Genomic DNA, 16,181 nt, shown 5'->3' on the forward strand with positions numbered 1-16,181 from the left:
CAAATAGATTTTCGGTCTAAAATACACTGGGCACTGTGTCTAAAGATCTACAGATCTTTGATTCTTTGTCATTTTTAATTGAACTGATGAGATGACCGAATATGTTAACAGAGATCAATTCAAAACAGCTCGTCAGTAAAGTGAATAACAATGATATTCAATGACAAAATAATAAGCCAAATGTCTAATAAGGTCACACAGAGTTTTATACGTAGCCATTGCTTTAAAGTACTATGGTCGTTAACAACCGCAAAGGGACTCTGCCATACAATTAGCTCTTTACTTAGTTCAATGTGCAACTTTTAATACAGAGCAACAAACATTTACATGTTTGTGATCGTGAGTACAGCTGCCCAATGCCAACGCTGCCAGCTGGAAACTTTGTAGTGGGGGCTGTGGTTTATTTCCAGCCTTTGTGTAATGACTCACTCATCCCACTTTACCCCATTTTTTCCATTTACTCATTATCAATAAAACACTTCTTTTGTTGTGCTACTAGAAATCTTTTAAAAGTGGAAGAAAAAAGCCATTATTATATTTGTGACACTCATTTGCAATTAAAAAAGTTTTCACACTTTTTCCACTTGAATACATTCAACATTTTTACTTAAAATGACTCCTCTTTCACCCTAAACCATATTCTTCAATAGCATAAAACTTTGTATTTCTCTTGATAAGAATGAGAGACTTGTTCAAAAGACGGATAACACAGTAGCTCAGAAAGTGCAGAGGCAACCTCTTAAGAGCATACATTTTTTTCAACCACACTATTTTTGTCGATGTCGGGCAAGAGGGAAGCAAACATAAAAATTAGTAAGACCTTGAACAAAGTGCATAACTTGCCAAGAATGCTTTTCTTTTCTTTTTTTTCTCCTCACCAGAGGACGTGCTCACTGATTTTAGAGAGAGGGGAAGGGAGAAGGATGTGAGAGAGAAACACCCATCCATTGCCTTCTATACACACCCTAACCAGAAACCGAACGGCAACTTGGGCATGTGCCCTGACTTGGTATCAAACCTGTGACCTTTTGGTTTGCAGGACGACGCTCTAACCAACTGAGCCACAGCAGCCAAGGAGATGCTCTGCTCTTTAAACGGGGTCCACCTTTATTAGGTTATCATTGGTCGTTAATGGAGAGGGTTTGCACTTAACCCTCTTGGCTACCTCATTAGTGCTACCCACAAAGAACACCTTGGCTGTGCACAGGGATGCTATAATTCTCCTGTATTCCTTCCTGAAATTTTGGTTCAGTAGACCATAAATAATTGCATTGAGGCAGCTGTTGAAATACGCCATATAGTAACTGCCCACGAACAGCCACTCCGGGATCCTGGGGCCCATGCTGGCAGGGTCTGAGGCCACTGCCAGACCAATCAAGTTCAGCGGAGCCCAACAGATGGCAAAAAGCACAAACACCACAAACATAGTGACAAAGTTCCTGAGGTCCTCGGGTTTCAGTCTGGGTGTCTTGTCAGGTTTCACCCTCCGCCTGACCTGCAGAACCAGGATCCAGATTCTCAGGTAACAGAAGATGACGATGACCACGGGGAGGATGAAGTGGAAAACCACCACGGCGATGGTGTACGTGGAGCAGACGGACTGCGAGAAGGTGCAGGAGTAGATCCGCGGGTCGTACTGCAGGGTTCCCACGCGCAAGTTGGGCGTGATGGCCACCAGCGTCAACAGCCATATGAGGAACACGCAGCAGAGGGAATTCTTGTTGCTGTACAGCTTGTCGTACTTGAGACTGTGGCAGACGTAGCAGTAGCGGTTGATGGCAATGCCGGTGATACTGAAGATGGAGCCAATGACACTCACGCCCATCAGGAAACCACTGACTTGGCAGTGCAGGGAGCCCAGGCCCCACCCGTTGCGGACTACGGAGGCCAGCACCAAGGGGTACGGGTAGACGGCCCCCACCAGGTCCGCCGCAGCCAGGCTCACCACAAATACGTTTCCTAAAGCAGAAGGTTTCAGAAAGTGCAGGTTAATGCCGGTAGTTCACGGATGGCTTGCGTTTTCTTTTACAGCTTTATTATTATTATTATTATTTTAACAAAAGAGCTGTTTCCTGCAACTTGGACGACCTGACGTCGCAGCGACTATAGGTAATGAATGAAGTGGAGGCTGTTTACACCAGGAAGCGAGCCCATTGGCTGCCCTTGGCAGGTCACTTCCACGGTTCACAGGGCCCACCCCCTGCATCCCCAGAGCAAGGCCATCTTCAAAACTGTGGTCCAAACGGTTTGGTTTCTCTTGTGCTTTAAAAATAATCTGGAGGTCAGTATATTCCTACCACAATTTTCGTTGTGGAATCTTCTACATTACCGGAAAAACTTCATGTCATGTTATTTCTCTAGGCAGCCATGACTTCCTTAAGTTCCAAGCTTTCTACCCCCGTCTCGTTCTCAAATGGGCCTCAAATTCCTTGGAGGCAATGGATCCTTGTCCATCATGTGATGGTTAAGAGAAAAAGGCTTCTGTCCTCCCCTGTCTGGCTTCAGCCCTTACTAGCTGCCTACCTGGGACAAGGACACTGTCTCACCAAACTCACTTTCCTTCTCTGAGATGGGAATGACGCCAGAGTCTTCTTCAGGGGGTGTGACGGGGACGGAGGGAGGCAATCTTTACTTTAGTGGCTCATTTGCCTTTCTCACAATTCCCTGTGCCTTGGATATTAAAATGCTACCGATTTTCCCAAATCCACCTTAAATAAAAATTACCCACAATTTTACTTACTTGCCCAACACCATGGAAGAGCTTCCTCTTTTGAAGTCCTCTAGATCACTTTATTTACACCATTTTTAATTTAGATAAAATTATAATGAAGTGCGTTCAATAAAATGTTATTAAGTGCATATGACAGGTGCTGAGGAAACAGGCATAAACTGATAGGGATCCTATGATCCTTGATTTTAGAAAAACAAACAAAATTAAAATAGAAAGAAGTACCACACGAGTTTATACAGAGAGAGGAAAGGCATCAGGAAGAAGGTGAGCTGGATGGGTGGGGAGGGACATGCCAGGCAGACAGACTGTATATTTTGCCTTTTATTATACTTATTTGTAAACTTGGCTTTTCTGTGTTTCTATATGGTGGTCCCTGAGATCGTCTTTCACATACTTGTATCCTGAATAGTACCCAGCTGAGACTTCTGCTCAAATGCTTGTTGCAGTAAATTGTCATCTCCCAACAGCTGAAACAAAATAGCCTTTGTACTTGAAGTTCCTATATCATTATCTTTATTTCCCCCCCCTCAAAAAACCCATTGTAAATAGTGAAGTAAAATAGCAGTTATGACAAAATGGCAAGTTTTTGCCATTTAATTAGGAATTTTGGATAAATTGTCATATAAATGACTTCTTTGAAAAGTGTGCCAAGACAGAGAAATACGGCCCAAACGAAAGAACAGGTCAAAGCTCCGGTAAAAGAACTAAGCAACAAGGAGACAGACAATCTATCAGATGCAGAGTTCAAAACACTGGTCATCGGGATGCTCTCAGAAATGATTGAGCTCAGTCGCAAAATGAAGGAAGAAATGAAAGCTATACAAAGTGAAATAAAGGAAAATGTACAGGGAACCAAAAATGACAAGAAGGAAACTGGGGCTCAAATCAACGATTTGGAACAAAAGGTAGAAATAAACATTCAACCAGAACAGCATGATGAAACAAGAATTCGAAAAAATGAGGAGAGGCTTAGGAACCTCCAGGACAACTTTAAATGTTGCAACATCTGAATCATAGGGGTGCCAGAAGGAGAAGAGGAAGAGCAAGAAACGGGAAACTCATTTGAAAAAATAATGGAGAACTTGCCCAATCTGACAAAGGAAATAGACTTCCAGGAAGTCTAGGAAGCTCAGAGAGTCCCAGAAAAGTTGGACACAAGGAAGCACACACCAAGGCACACCAGAATTATATTACCCAAGATTAAAGAGAAGGAGAGAATCTTAAAAGCAGCAAGAGAAAAGGAGACAGTTACTTCCAAAGGAGCTCCCTTAAGACTATCAGCTGATTTCTCAAAAGAAATCTTACAGGCAAGAAGGGGCTGGAAAGTATTCCAAGTCATGAAAGGCAAGGACCTACATCCAAGATTACTGTATCCAGCAAAGCTTTCATTTAGAATGGAAGGGCCGATAAAGTGCTTCCCAGATAAGGTCAAGTTAAAGGAGTTCATCATCACCAAGTCCTTATTATATGAAATGTTAAAAGGATTTATCTAAGAAATAGAAGACCAAAACTATGAACAATAAAATGACAACGAACTCACAACTATCAACAACTGAACCTAAAAAAACAAAAACAAAGTAAGCAAACAACTAGAACAGGAACAGAATTACAGAAATGGAGATCACATGGAGGGTTATCAGTGGGGAGGAGGAGGGGGAGGGGGAGAATTCAGAGGGAAGGTGTAAGGAATAAGAAGTATAATTGGTAGGTACAAAATAGACAGGGGGAGATTAAGCATAGTATAGGAAATGGAGAAGCCAAAGAACTTAGATGTACGACTCATGGACATGAGCTGGGGTGGGGGGGATCCTGGGGGGGTACAGGGCAGAGGGGGTAAAGGGGAGAAAAATTGGGACAATTTTGATAGCATAATCATAAAATATACTTTAAAAAAGTAAAGAAAAGTGGTTATAATAGGCCAAGTTATAGCAAATTTATTTTTCCTACTGATCAATTTCAATTACCAATGAAATATTTAAATTTCAAAGTGGACATATTTTAGTTAATTTTTAACTTAGCATATTTAATATTTCAAAAATAAGTATAACATACGAAATTCAGCTACAAATTAAATAGTCATCAAAACAGTACATTTTAACCCGGAATGTCATGACAAACTTGTCTAATGCCATTTACTTTTAAAAGAGGCTACAAATAAAATCACAAATGATGTCAGAGATTTCTAACATGGCTTTCATCCCCTGTTCTATTTATTTTGTGGTAATTATGCTTCTTTTCTGTTCAAGTAATTATATTAATTAAATCATTGGTTTAATTTTCTTGGAACCAATCTCATGTCACAAGTGTTTGGAGAAACAAAATAAGCCATAGACTCTCTGCGGATGTGGCCCTCAGGTAGCTCATGGGGAAGCTTCATCCCACTTGCTGTATTGTGTGCGTGTGTTGTGAGGGGGGGCTATTTTGTTTGTGTTTTTCCCTCTTCTGTTCCCCCCTCATCCTATATGTGTTAGAGGTGAATCTCACATTTCAGTATTTCAGTTACAGAATGTCAAATGAGGAATATGATTCAGCTGGAATATTGGAAACCATGCAAAGACGATGAAGAGACCCCATCTTCTGGGGAGAGGGTTAGTGTATTTTTAGTTTTACAAGGATAGTTGCATTATGTTGGGTAGAAGCATAATTATGATGTTTCATTTACCTGGAAGTTAACTATGGTTAATACACACACACACCCCCCAAGTTGCCAAGGGGTGGACTGTGATGGGTTTAGATTGTGTCATTTCAGCTAAGCTAGAACTGCGCTCCCCAGAACTTCCTTCCTGGCATAGTTCTGTGCTAACATGGTCCAGAAAGGAATGGTGCACAAGATTTGGAAGGTGGAAGTGAAGCAGAAGCCACATCTTCCCTTGTTGCTCAAGGCATGAGGTGCTGTGGCATGTCCATCATTTTAACTAGTGAAATCTTAGCTGGGTGAGATCTCGTACAAGAACTTCCTATCCTGGGCCAGATTCTTATCTTTTATCAGTTATTTTTGCTGCTTAAAAAAAGATTCCCACACGCTGCAAGTCTCCTGCCGACTTCCGTGTGAAAGAATACTTCTGCATCACTTTGCCGCAGTGGGAATCCCAGGGAGATGTCTCCTGTTACTGCACTGTGTGAAGGGTGGGCCGCCAGGGTTCCCGCCAACAAGGTTTCTACAGCCCCCGCTCTCTTGCTCCCAATTTGGTCATGACCAAATCCGTGCAATGAGTTCACCCAAGGAGGACCAACTGCCTTCCGTGCGCCCCTCAGAATGTGGGCTGTGGGAGCCATTCCTACGGCAAGCTGGGTCTCTGGGCTGCCTGTGTACATTCTCTCTGCGTCATAGGCCTTACAGTAGCTGCTGCTCGTGCCCTTCCCAGGCCCCCTTTGCCAGTCTCATGCATTCACCCCTGGAATTCAGATGAGAGGTGACTGCTTGCATTTAGCTCCATCCTTGCCCAGAAAATGGCTCTCAGATGAATAGTCAAGGATGGCCACTGGCAGTGGGGTACAAAAGGCCAGCCCTCCTGCCCCAGGTGGCCACAGCTCCCCTCACTGCCTCCAGGTTCTTCCCGAGAGCTCTCCCTCAGCAAAGCAGGAGCACAGAACCCCGCAGCTTGCTCTGGGGTTGGCTTTCCAGGCAACCTGAGATGGACCTTCAGCTCTGTGAGGAGAGTGGTGGTTTTCTATGAGGTGTTTCTCAGGTTGTAGGGCTTTCTTCGAAAGTTAGCGGGCCAACGTACTATCCTCAAATAGCTATGCTTTGTCTCCATTAGTCACTAATTTCTTTGAGGGTCTCTCATGCATTCTGCCTTATGGGTGCCGCAGCTTTCACATTCCCTACTTACCACCTGTTTTTCTTTCATCCTGAGGCAAGATCTTTAAAAATCCTCAACAGACGTACTTTGAGCTCCAGCTACCATCCTCTACCCACCAACTTTCAACTTTCCTTTGAGAAGTTTTCCCGCTACGTGAACATGTTTCTAGTCCTGTCTTTGTACTCCGTGTTTTATTTTTATCTGAAAACTAAAGAGCAAAACGTTTCAGAAGGGCTGTGATAGAACATAATCTCTCTGAAAATGGGAGCTATGTTTTTATACAAACTTAACACAGTGTCTTGCATTTTGACAAACAAAAGTTTGCTGACCATTTATACTCGGTCTTATACTGTAGTCCGCAATAAATAGTTATCGAAGGGAATATTCAATTTAATAAAAAGCAGAAGGTCTCACTAGCAAAGCAGGTAAGTAAGCATCCTTTTAAGCCATAAGCTCAGTAACTCAAATTTATCCTCATTACACTGAATATTATTTAGCACCAAGCAGATTTTTCTTTTTTCTTATTTTCCCCCAACACTAATTCCTTCAATGTGATTGCCAAGAGTATATAGCACTGTAGAAAAATTAACCTTAGAAAACCTCAACCAGAAAGTCCAGAAGTTTTTTCCTCATCTGCAGCATTATTAAATTTCACTAAAATTTCTTGAGATAGAATCCTCAGGTTTCAGGCCAATTGGTTAGCCGACCTTTTCAAAAGGTGGAAATGTTAGGGTGCTGATTAAGGACCCATCCTTACAAGGGGGAGTAGGTGATACCACACGGAGCTCTGAGAATACACAATCTTGAAAAACAGTCCATTCATTGCCTCTTCGGTAGCCTAGAAATTCCTGAGACTGTGTGTATTTCTTTTATAGAAAATAGGGCATTTCTGTCAGCTAGACAACCTAAAAATGCGTAGGAAAAATAGGGAGAAATTCAAGGCTCCTGGCACGTATCTTACTATTCACCTCAAAGATTCAAGTTGTTATTTTTAAAAGGTGCTAATAAAGAATGAGCAGAACAAGCTCCAGAGACTTCATATAGATTTAAAACAACTTCTAAGGCACATAGATTCAAAGTGGGGATTTAAAAAACAAAAACAGAACCATCAAATGTTAGAACTAAAAGCAGGAGGTTTAATTTAGGGCTATTTTACCTGTGCTTAACTTTCAAAATTTCCAAGAGAAAAATGATTCTGAAAGCTAGCAAAAATGAGCTCTTTCTTATTCACGATTAATTTAATGCTGAAAATTGCTACTTTCTCAGGAGATGAATAGCTGGAAGAGCCAAAAATCAGATCCAAACTCAATCATGTATTCAGGAGCCTGAGACCGCTGCCTTAAGGTTTCCAGGAGATTCTGACAATTATTGTGGCACATTTTCAAAATTTACGGTTCCATAATAATGTACTACAGAGGCTGGGCAGGGGAGGTCACAAGACTTTAAACAATTGCTAAGCATGCAAGAAAAAAAGTCACTAAAATGTCTTAAAAAGTAAAAAATAGCCTTGAATCGATGATTTCAAATATCATGGAGAGTCACTGGAGGAAGACCACAGCAGCGTTAACGAGATACCGTCAAATTGGAGATTGTCTTCCACAGTGACCTCGTTAGCTTGAAAGCACTTCCCAAGTCTGCACATACAAGCTAGGTCGTAACTTTTTGAATGGTAAAATCCTTGTCTGAGAAAGTTCCTATAGCTTCCAGAGTTGATTTATTTTTGTTTTTTTTTTAATTTATTTTCCAATTACAGGTGACATCCAATATTAGTTTCAGGTGTTCACATTAGTAATTAGGCGTTTTACATACTTTACAACGTCATCACCCCAATAAATCTGATGCCCATCTGACACCATATATGGTCATTATAATGTTATTGACTATATACTCTATGCTACACTTCACATCACTGTAACTATTTTAATGACTGGAAATTTGTACTTCTTTCCAAGTACCGTTAACACTTAATATTATTTTACATTAGTCTCAGGTGTACAGTATCGTGGTTAAACATTGGATAAAAAAGATGTGGTACATATGTCCAATGGAGTATTACTCGGCCATACAAAGGGATAAAATCATACCATTTGCAACACTGTGGGTGGACCTAGAGGGCATTATGCTAAGTGAAATAAGCCAGAGAGAGAAAGACAACTGCCACCTGATTTCACTTACATGTGGCATCTAAAGAACAAAATAAGTGAACAAAGAAAACAGCAAGTCTCACTGACACAGAGAACAAACTGAAGATTACCAGATGGGAGGGGGATTAGGGAGCTGGGCAAATAAGGTCAAGAGATTAAGCAGCACAAATTGATAGTTATGAAACAGTCACCGGGATGTAAAAGCCAACCTAGGGAACATAGTCAATAGTATTGTAATAAGTATGCATGGTGTCAGGTGGGTACTGGAAATACCACTTTGTAAGTTATAGAGACATCTCACCAGAGCTGATTCATTTTAAATTAGCAAACAGCTTGGATGCTGAAATAATCAGTGTCTCAGAGGTTGGCTATTGAAAGAATTAGCATCTCAGCCCCATTACAAAATGGAAAACTGAGACATCAGAGAATTTGCATAATTTGATAATGTCATAAAGAAAATTAGATCCTAAGTCTTCAATTTGTGACTGACTTCACTTCTAACTGTTCATAGTGCCTACTCACTATTAAAATGCACACTTAAAAAGAAATGAGCATTTAAAAAATAAGAATGACTTGAAAAGAACCAATCATAGGATGCCTACTGATATTTAATAATATCATTATTTGTGTAGTAGTTTATAACTTCAAAGTGATAAGCAGATGGATGGATGGATGGACGGACAGAATCTAAATTTATCTTCCTCGCATCTCTGTGAGATAAGCACACCCACTGAGCAGATGGAGAAACTGAGGCTCAGAGAGGTTGAGTAACTGAACCCAGAGCACGCTACCAATAAAAGTATTGCAGATATAAGACTCTCCCTGGATCTTCCGATTTCAATGTCCCTTTTTTGGGCTGCATGCAGGGAAAATAAGTACTCATCACTTACCTGCAAATTTTGAGTTTCAGTTTTCTTATCTACCCAAGGGGTGGTTATAAGGACAAATAAAACAAAATGTGGGAAAGTGCTTTAAAAGCTGTATATTGCTCTATGTGTAAAAGTACAAAGCTCTAGACATTCTAAACAAAAACAAAAAAGAAGTTATTTTTCTACTTTGTCCACAGAAAACAAATCAAATCAGCTGTCTGTGATGCGTGTGACACAAACTGCAATTCTATCAATTTCCCACTTTCATCTCCTCGAGTCTGAAAAATGTTTCAAACACAAATTAATAAATAAATTTGAGAAATAAAACTGTAGGATTAAAAAACTAGATTTATTTAACAATTGGGATTGCTTTGATATGGGTCCTGTAATATATTCATATTTTAAATGGAAATGTTCACTAAAAGATGGCCAGCAGTTTTTACAAAAGTAATTGTGCACCAGAACAGTAAGAGATGCTTAAATTGTATCACAAATGGTTCTGATGTACGATGAAGCCCCCAGAGCAGATTGTTGGGGAAGACTGTGCATTTATTCCAACTGCCTGGGTCCCAGAAGTTAGACCTCCGCTACGATTCCATTTGTCTTGTACTTGATGTCCATGGATGTTAGCACATCACTGAAAAGCACATTTACAAAGAGAATATGAGATGCAAAGTGTTTATGAAAAAAGAAAATTCCTGAAAGGATAAAATGACTCAAATTTACTTTCCAAATGCGCTGTCTTCATTTTTTCTTTTGGGATTTGAGCAACTGGTTCATCTATGGATATTTTATTTTGTTTTATGTTTTTGGCCATAAAACCCCCACAGGGCACTGGTTTTTAAATCACCAGTAAACCATGTGACCAGCCACAGTTATAACCTCACTTCAGTCATCCTGAATTGACTCTGCAGGAGAGACTGTCTGATTATTTTAGAAATGCTTGCAACATGGTGACCTGCTCGTCTCCCACCTGCCTTTGAACACCTAAGTGAGCGTGGTGTGCTCACTCGTGTGAACCCCGCCGTTGTTTGGATGGGTGTCACCGCAGACTGAATGGCCAGGTTGGCTGCCTATGTAGGTAGGCTATTCGTCCTGAGTGGGTCTATTTTGAAGGGTCTCTCCAGACCTGGGAGAGCCTGCCTCTTCCGGGACCCACCCAGGGGCACGAACGTTAGCCCACGCAGCAGGATTGCTCAGGCACATCTACCGTTGGCCAGCTCCTCAGAAACACAACCAGCTCATCCCACCCAAACTCAACAGAAGCCCCAGAGAAGCGATCCATCATGTCTCAACCGGGTGAGTCCACCGGAAGAGACCTCAATCGGGATGCATAGTTGGTTACTCCATTCCCCATAGTCAGTTACTCCGACTGACGGTGACTGTGGCTATCCACTGTTTGATACTGTCATACTGTGACTGTCCCTAGCCACTGCTCCATAAAGTTTGCCTCCAAACAAAGAGCTGGGCATCTAACCATTGATTAGAGGGCTGACCAGCTGGTGCCCTCTGGGTGGTCCCCGGGCTCCCACTCAGGATAAAGCACTTTCAAGGCATTTGCCTGGAGGAAAAAAGCAAGTTTAACTCAAGCACAAAATTAACTTAGTAATATATTACATGTAAATACACTCTCTTATTACAACAGTCTCTATTTTTAAAGCGTAAACTTGTTTAATTTGGAGGAATAATAGTCACTTGCCCAAGCGTGCTTAGGAGCCCAGGGTCCTTTTGGAAGTGTTTGCTAAAAACTGAAAACTACTCCCGACCACAACACTAAAATCGCTGCACTGCCATCTTGCCCTCTAGTGTCTCTCATATTTTAACAAGGTTGCGAGCATTAAATTGTATGTAAAACCAAGCAATTGGTAAGTGTGTTGATGGCACGTGAAAGCGCTTCCTGAGGAACTCCCTGCAACCTATGCTGAGTGTCTCAATTAAATAAACTCAGAAATGGCAAGCCAAACAGTGGGGGTTTCCTCTAAGTAAAGAGAACCTGACTCGGCCCAAGTTTTCTACCCCTTAGGGACTGAAGTCCTACTGTTTTATGAAAAAAGAAAATCTTTGATGGGCAGGTTAAAAGTAAACCGACGGTCTTCAGTCCGTATCGGGGAAAAATGACTCACAGACCCCAGTTTTTAAGGAAAAGAACCGAACTTTTCTTAGGAAAAGCCCGTTGGCAGCTGCAGGCGCTGCGTCCTGGAAAGGCTGCCGTCGGGCGGAAGCTGGGGGCCGCCCGACAGCCTGCCTGGCCCCGGGAGCCCCTACCTGCGTTCCTCAGCTTCTTGTTCCGACACACGGACAGGATGACCAGGAGGTTGCCCAGGATGTCCACCACGATGGTGAAGATGAGGATGAAGGCCAGCGTGGAGGCCAGCCACGAGGGTCGCGGCCGCGCGTCCCCTCCATCGTCGGGCACCTGCTGAGAGGCGTTGACGAGCGCGCTGCTATTGCCCTTCAAGGTCCCGCCCGGCGCGTCCCACGACCGCCCGGCCATCGCACGGCCAGGGCAGGCGACCCCGGAGTGCGGCACGATCCCGCTGCGCCACCTGTGCGGCTTCTCCCCGCCCTCCCGCGTCTACTCCCCATCCACAGTGCTCCTTCGTAGCCGCCCTGCCCGCTCCACCGCCTCCTGGCGGCCGCACTGGGCACCTGCAGCCCCAGCCTGGGGACATCTGGCGTCCCGCCGGCAGGCTCCGAGGACAGCCCGGCCCGCGGGGTGTCCCGCACCACGTGCCGACAGCGCCCCCGTGCGGGTGGCGCGGGTCCAGCCGCCTGCGCTCTAAGTGGGCAACGACTCCAGAGAAGCCTTTGTTGCGCTTTGGGTCGCCGAGTTTCCTCTCTGGGACATTTCACCAGCCTGCGTGGGCACGACCCCTTCCTCCGATTGAGGAGCATTAGCTAGCCGCCATATGTCCTTATCGGTAAACTGGGGGCCAGGAAGTATCTAATTAATCTACCTGGTAGGTAGTAGGAGGTAAAAAAAATCAAGGAACATTCTGTGTCAGGCATGGCACTACTCATCAATCAGATATCATTCCCCAGCTCCCCGTCCCCACTTCCACCCCACATACTGAAAAGGCCAACTGTGATATTTTTAAATTTTTTTAATTAAAATTTTTTTTGCCATCCATAATTTTGATAATTTTTCTGAACTACCTTTGTTTTGAGATTTCTTGAGCTCTGTCCTTCAAATTCAAGTGCTTGTCCCCAACTTGAGTACAGTCTCTGCTGGCTTCCCGGGGTGTCAGAATGATCATGGGGGACCCTGTCAGCTGAAATGACCAAAGAGTCCACTGGGGACCCTGAATCAGAGCAACTATAAACTTTTCAGGTCGCTTTCAAATGTCACGGACTGCGTAGTTTCCAAGTAGCCACAACCTTGCTTCCACAGCCACACACAAGCAGCTCTCTCGCAGATTTCTTTGGGGCAGTACAGATCTGAGACACCTGCCCGCACCAAATCTACCAGGCTCTCCCTGTGGACAGCCAAACCTCTGTTTGTCACACATTCACCCGATAGCTTTAAAAAATAACTCCACTTGTCCATGAAATCTACAACCTCAATAGTAAGTACCAGCCACCAGGCCGTGGAACTCGTTCCAAAAGACAAGCCCCTAACTTTCCAATAAAGCAGCCAGACTCTATTAGGAAATCAGGGAATCAATAAATTCACCTGTATCCCCTGTATGACTAGGGCTTCCCCTTTCCCTTTTATAGCTGGCCTATATCCATGCCTTAATGGTAAAGTCCTAGGTTAAAATCAATTCCCTTTCACTCATTAATGCACTTGTTCAGGAAATAATTTACATAGTTGGCACTATGGTCAAAACATAGTCCTCTCCCTGCCAATGGCAGTGTGAACTGTGTGTGCATGCAGGTGAGAAACAGGTGAGATGGAGAGTCCACAAGGCACGAGAGCACCGAGGAAGGGATTAGTGGATACATTATCAGTGGAATGATAGTTTTCTAATTAATAAAGCCGTTTTAAGTTCACAGCAAAACTGAAGGAAAGTACAGATTTCCCCTATGCCTTCTGTCCCGACACATGCCCAGCCTCGCTATTATCTACGATCCACACTGCAGCGGTACCTTATTAGACTCTGCTCACCTGCACTGACCCTTCATCAGCATCCGAAGTCATTAGGGCTCATTCCTGGTGTACATTCTGGGGTTTGGACAATTGCATATGACATGTATCCATCATTATGGCATCATACAGAGTATTTTCGCTGCCCTGAAAATCCTCTGTGCTCTGCTGATTCATCCCTCCCTCTCCTCAACCCCTGGCAACCACAGAGCTTTTTCACTGTCTCCATAGTTCTGCCTTTTCCAGAAGGGCACAGAGTTGGAATCGTACAGTATGCAGCCTCCTCAATTGGCTTCTTTCACTTAGTAATGTGAATTTAAGTTTCTTCCATGTCTTTTCATAGCTTGATAGCTGATTGCTTTTTAGCACTGAATAGTATTCCATGTCTGGATACACCACAGTTTATTTATACATTCGCCTACTGAAGGAGACCTTTGTTGCTTTCAGCTCTGGGCAACTATGCATAAAGCTGCTAGAAACATCCATGTGCAGGTTCTCATGTGGGCGTCAGTTTTCAACTCTTGGTGTAGTAACCAGAAGAATGATTGCTGGAGCTTCAGTAAGGTAGGTGTGATTGTGTAAAACTTCACCGAAACGTCTTCCAAAGTAGCTGCAGCATTTTGCATTCCCACCAGCAATGAAGGGAAGTTCTTGTTGCTCCACATCCTTACCACCTGAAAGCCAACGATAAAATGTGTTAAAAGAAAAATGAGATATTACCTACTGGGGAACAATTAGTCTAACTAACAGCTGATTTCCCATCAGAAACCATATTAGCTTTCTATTGCTGTCACAATAAATTAGCCTAATTAAATTCATTTATCGGCTTAAAACAACACTCGTTTATTATCTCACAGTTACGTAGTCCGGAAGTCCAGGTGGAGAGTGGCTCAGCTGGGCCCCCTCTCGCAGGCTTGAAAGGACAAAATAAGGTGCCTAGCGAGGCTTTGTTCCCTTCTGGAGGCTTTAGGGGTGGATCTGCCTGTTCGAGCTCCATGTCGTTGTAGGACTCAGTTCATCCTTTTAATTTCAGAGCTGAATAATCATAAATATTTTCTAACTCACTAGAAACTCACTACTATTTAAGTACCTATTTTTACATACAAACTTAGAAAGTTTGAAGATCATGCTAATGTACAATGATCTAGAAGTTATATATATATATAATTATATATATATAATGCAATGCTATTTTTTCAAGTCCTGTTGCTATCCTACAGATTCCTATCTCCAAATTTTTATAGTAACTCTATAGCTTTATTAATACATTCCTGATGTTCATAGGAGAACGCATGCCCCAAAGTGAAAAATTAACAATATATTAAGCTATTACACTGGCCTTCTGATGTTCCTGTAAAACATTTTATTTCCCTCCTTATGATCTGGGGTAAAAGCCTCAGTGTGAAATGACACAGCACTGTCTCCGCCCTAGCTCCGCGCTGGTAGGTCCCACTGACCAGCAGACGCTAAAACTCCGAAATATGTGACTTGCATCTCTAACCACTTTTTAAAAAAAAATCCAATTGTTTATCCATTGTTTACACTGTACAATGCTAATTAACGTACACATTTATATAAAAAATTTGAAGTTGCTTTTAGCCAATTTCTTGCTATTTCTTCCCAGGACTATGAGCCATCCTCAGGAAAGGCAGGAAGGGATGCAAGTGGAGGGTCAGGCAACATTTGCAGGATTACACAAGGAGCCCCTTTAATGTGTGTGTGTGCACATGTGTGTGTGTGCACATGGGTGCATACACACGCACATGCCTGAGGTAAGCCTTGAAACCTTCTCTGCCTCCTGGACGAAATAGACCAGATCCTGTCGATTCTCACCTCCGCTTTCCCTCCATCCCCATGGCACTGAGCCAAGTTGAGCCCACCATTGTGCCCTACAGGAATTACTGTCACAGGCTCCTGAGTAGTCCCCTGGCCCCCCTTCAGCATATTCAGAAGTCAATGGTCCCCCCCCCCATTTAACTATAACACGCCCTTGTTTTAAAAGCAAACAAACATATCCACCCACACCTACAACCCTTCCATGGACAGGCAGTATCCTCTGAGTCAAGCCAAATTCCCCAAGTTTTCCAAGACCTTTCAAAACTTGGCCTTCCAGCCGTGACCTTCCTAAGCACCGTTTCCCTCACCCGGCACCTGCTCCACCCTCCAACCCCGCGACCTCTCTCTGGTTCCTCACACATTTTGCTTCCAGTTCTCGCTCATGTTCCTTCTGCATCCGCTTCTCTGGAATCGCTCTGACCTTGCTGTGAGCTCCTCCCCCGCGGCCCAAGCTCCTCCGGGTCCCTGTTCCCGGCATCCTGACACCCAGCACGTGCCGCACCGCACCTCGGTTTTCTGGCAGGAATCCCATCGCCAGACTGGGAAGCAGCCCCAGTGCCTGGTATCCAGTGGACACCTACAAGTATTTGTTGAATAAAATGAGAAAATAAAGGAATCCATCATTGTCTGGTGGCTTTGAGATAACATAATTTCTGTGAAATTATGTCTTTTATCATATTTGGAAACTTGTAATTCATCAGGAAAAATGCT

At 43.2% G+C, this 16,181-nt stretch overlaps 1 protein-coding gene across 1 annotated transcript; it reads right to left on the minus strand.

Moving 5' to 3' along the window:
- Positions 1–1,087: 1,087 nt before the first annotated feature.
- MTNR1A (melatonin receptor 1A) lies at positions 1,088–12,041 on the minus strand. The gene is made up of 2 exons (XM_024562840.2): positions 11,813–12,041; positions 1,088–1,959 (listed from the first exon to the last, which is right to left on the minus strand). Exons 1-2 carry the CDS (start codon positions 12,039–12,041, stop codon positions 1,091–1,093), a joined length of 1,098 nt encoding a protein of 365 aa, XP_024418608.2. The 3' UTR covers positions 1,088–1,090.
- Positions 12,042–16,181: the final 4,140 nt, after the last annotated feature.

Source organism: Desmodus rotundus, chromosome 13, assembly GCF_022682495.2.
Source record: "Desmodus rotundus isolate HL8 chromosome 13, HLdesRot8A.1, whole genome shotgun sequence".
Classification (NCBI taxonomy): domain Eukaryota; kingdom Metazoa; phylum Chordata; class Mammalia; order Chiroptera; family Phyllostomidae; genus Desmodus; species Desmodus rotundus.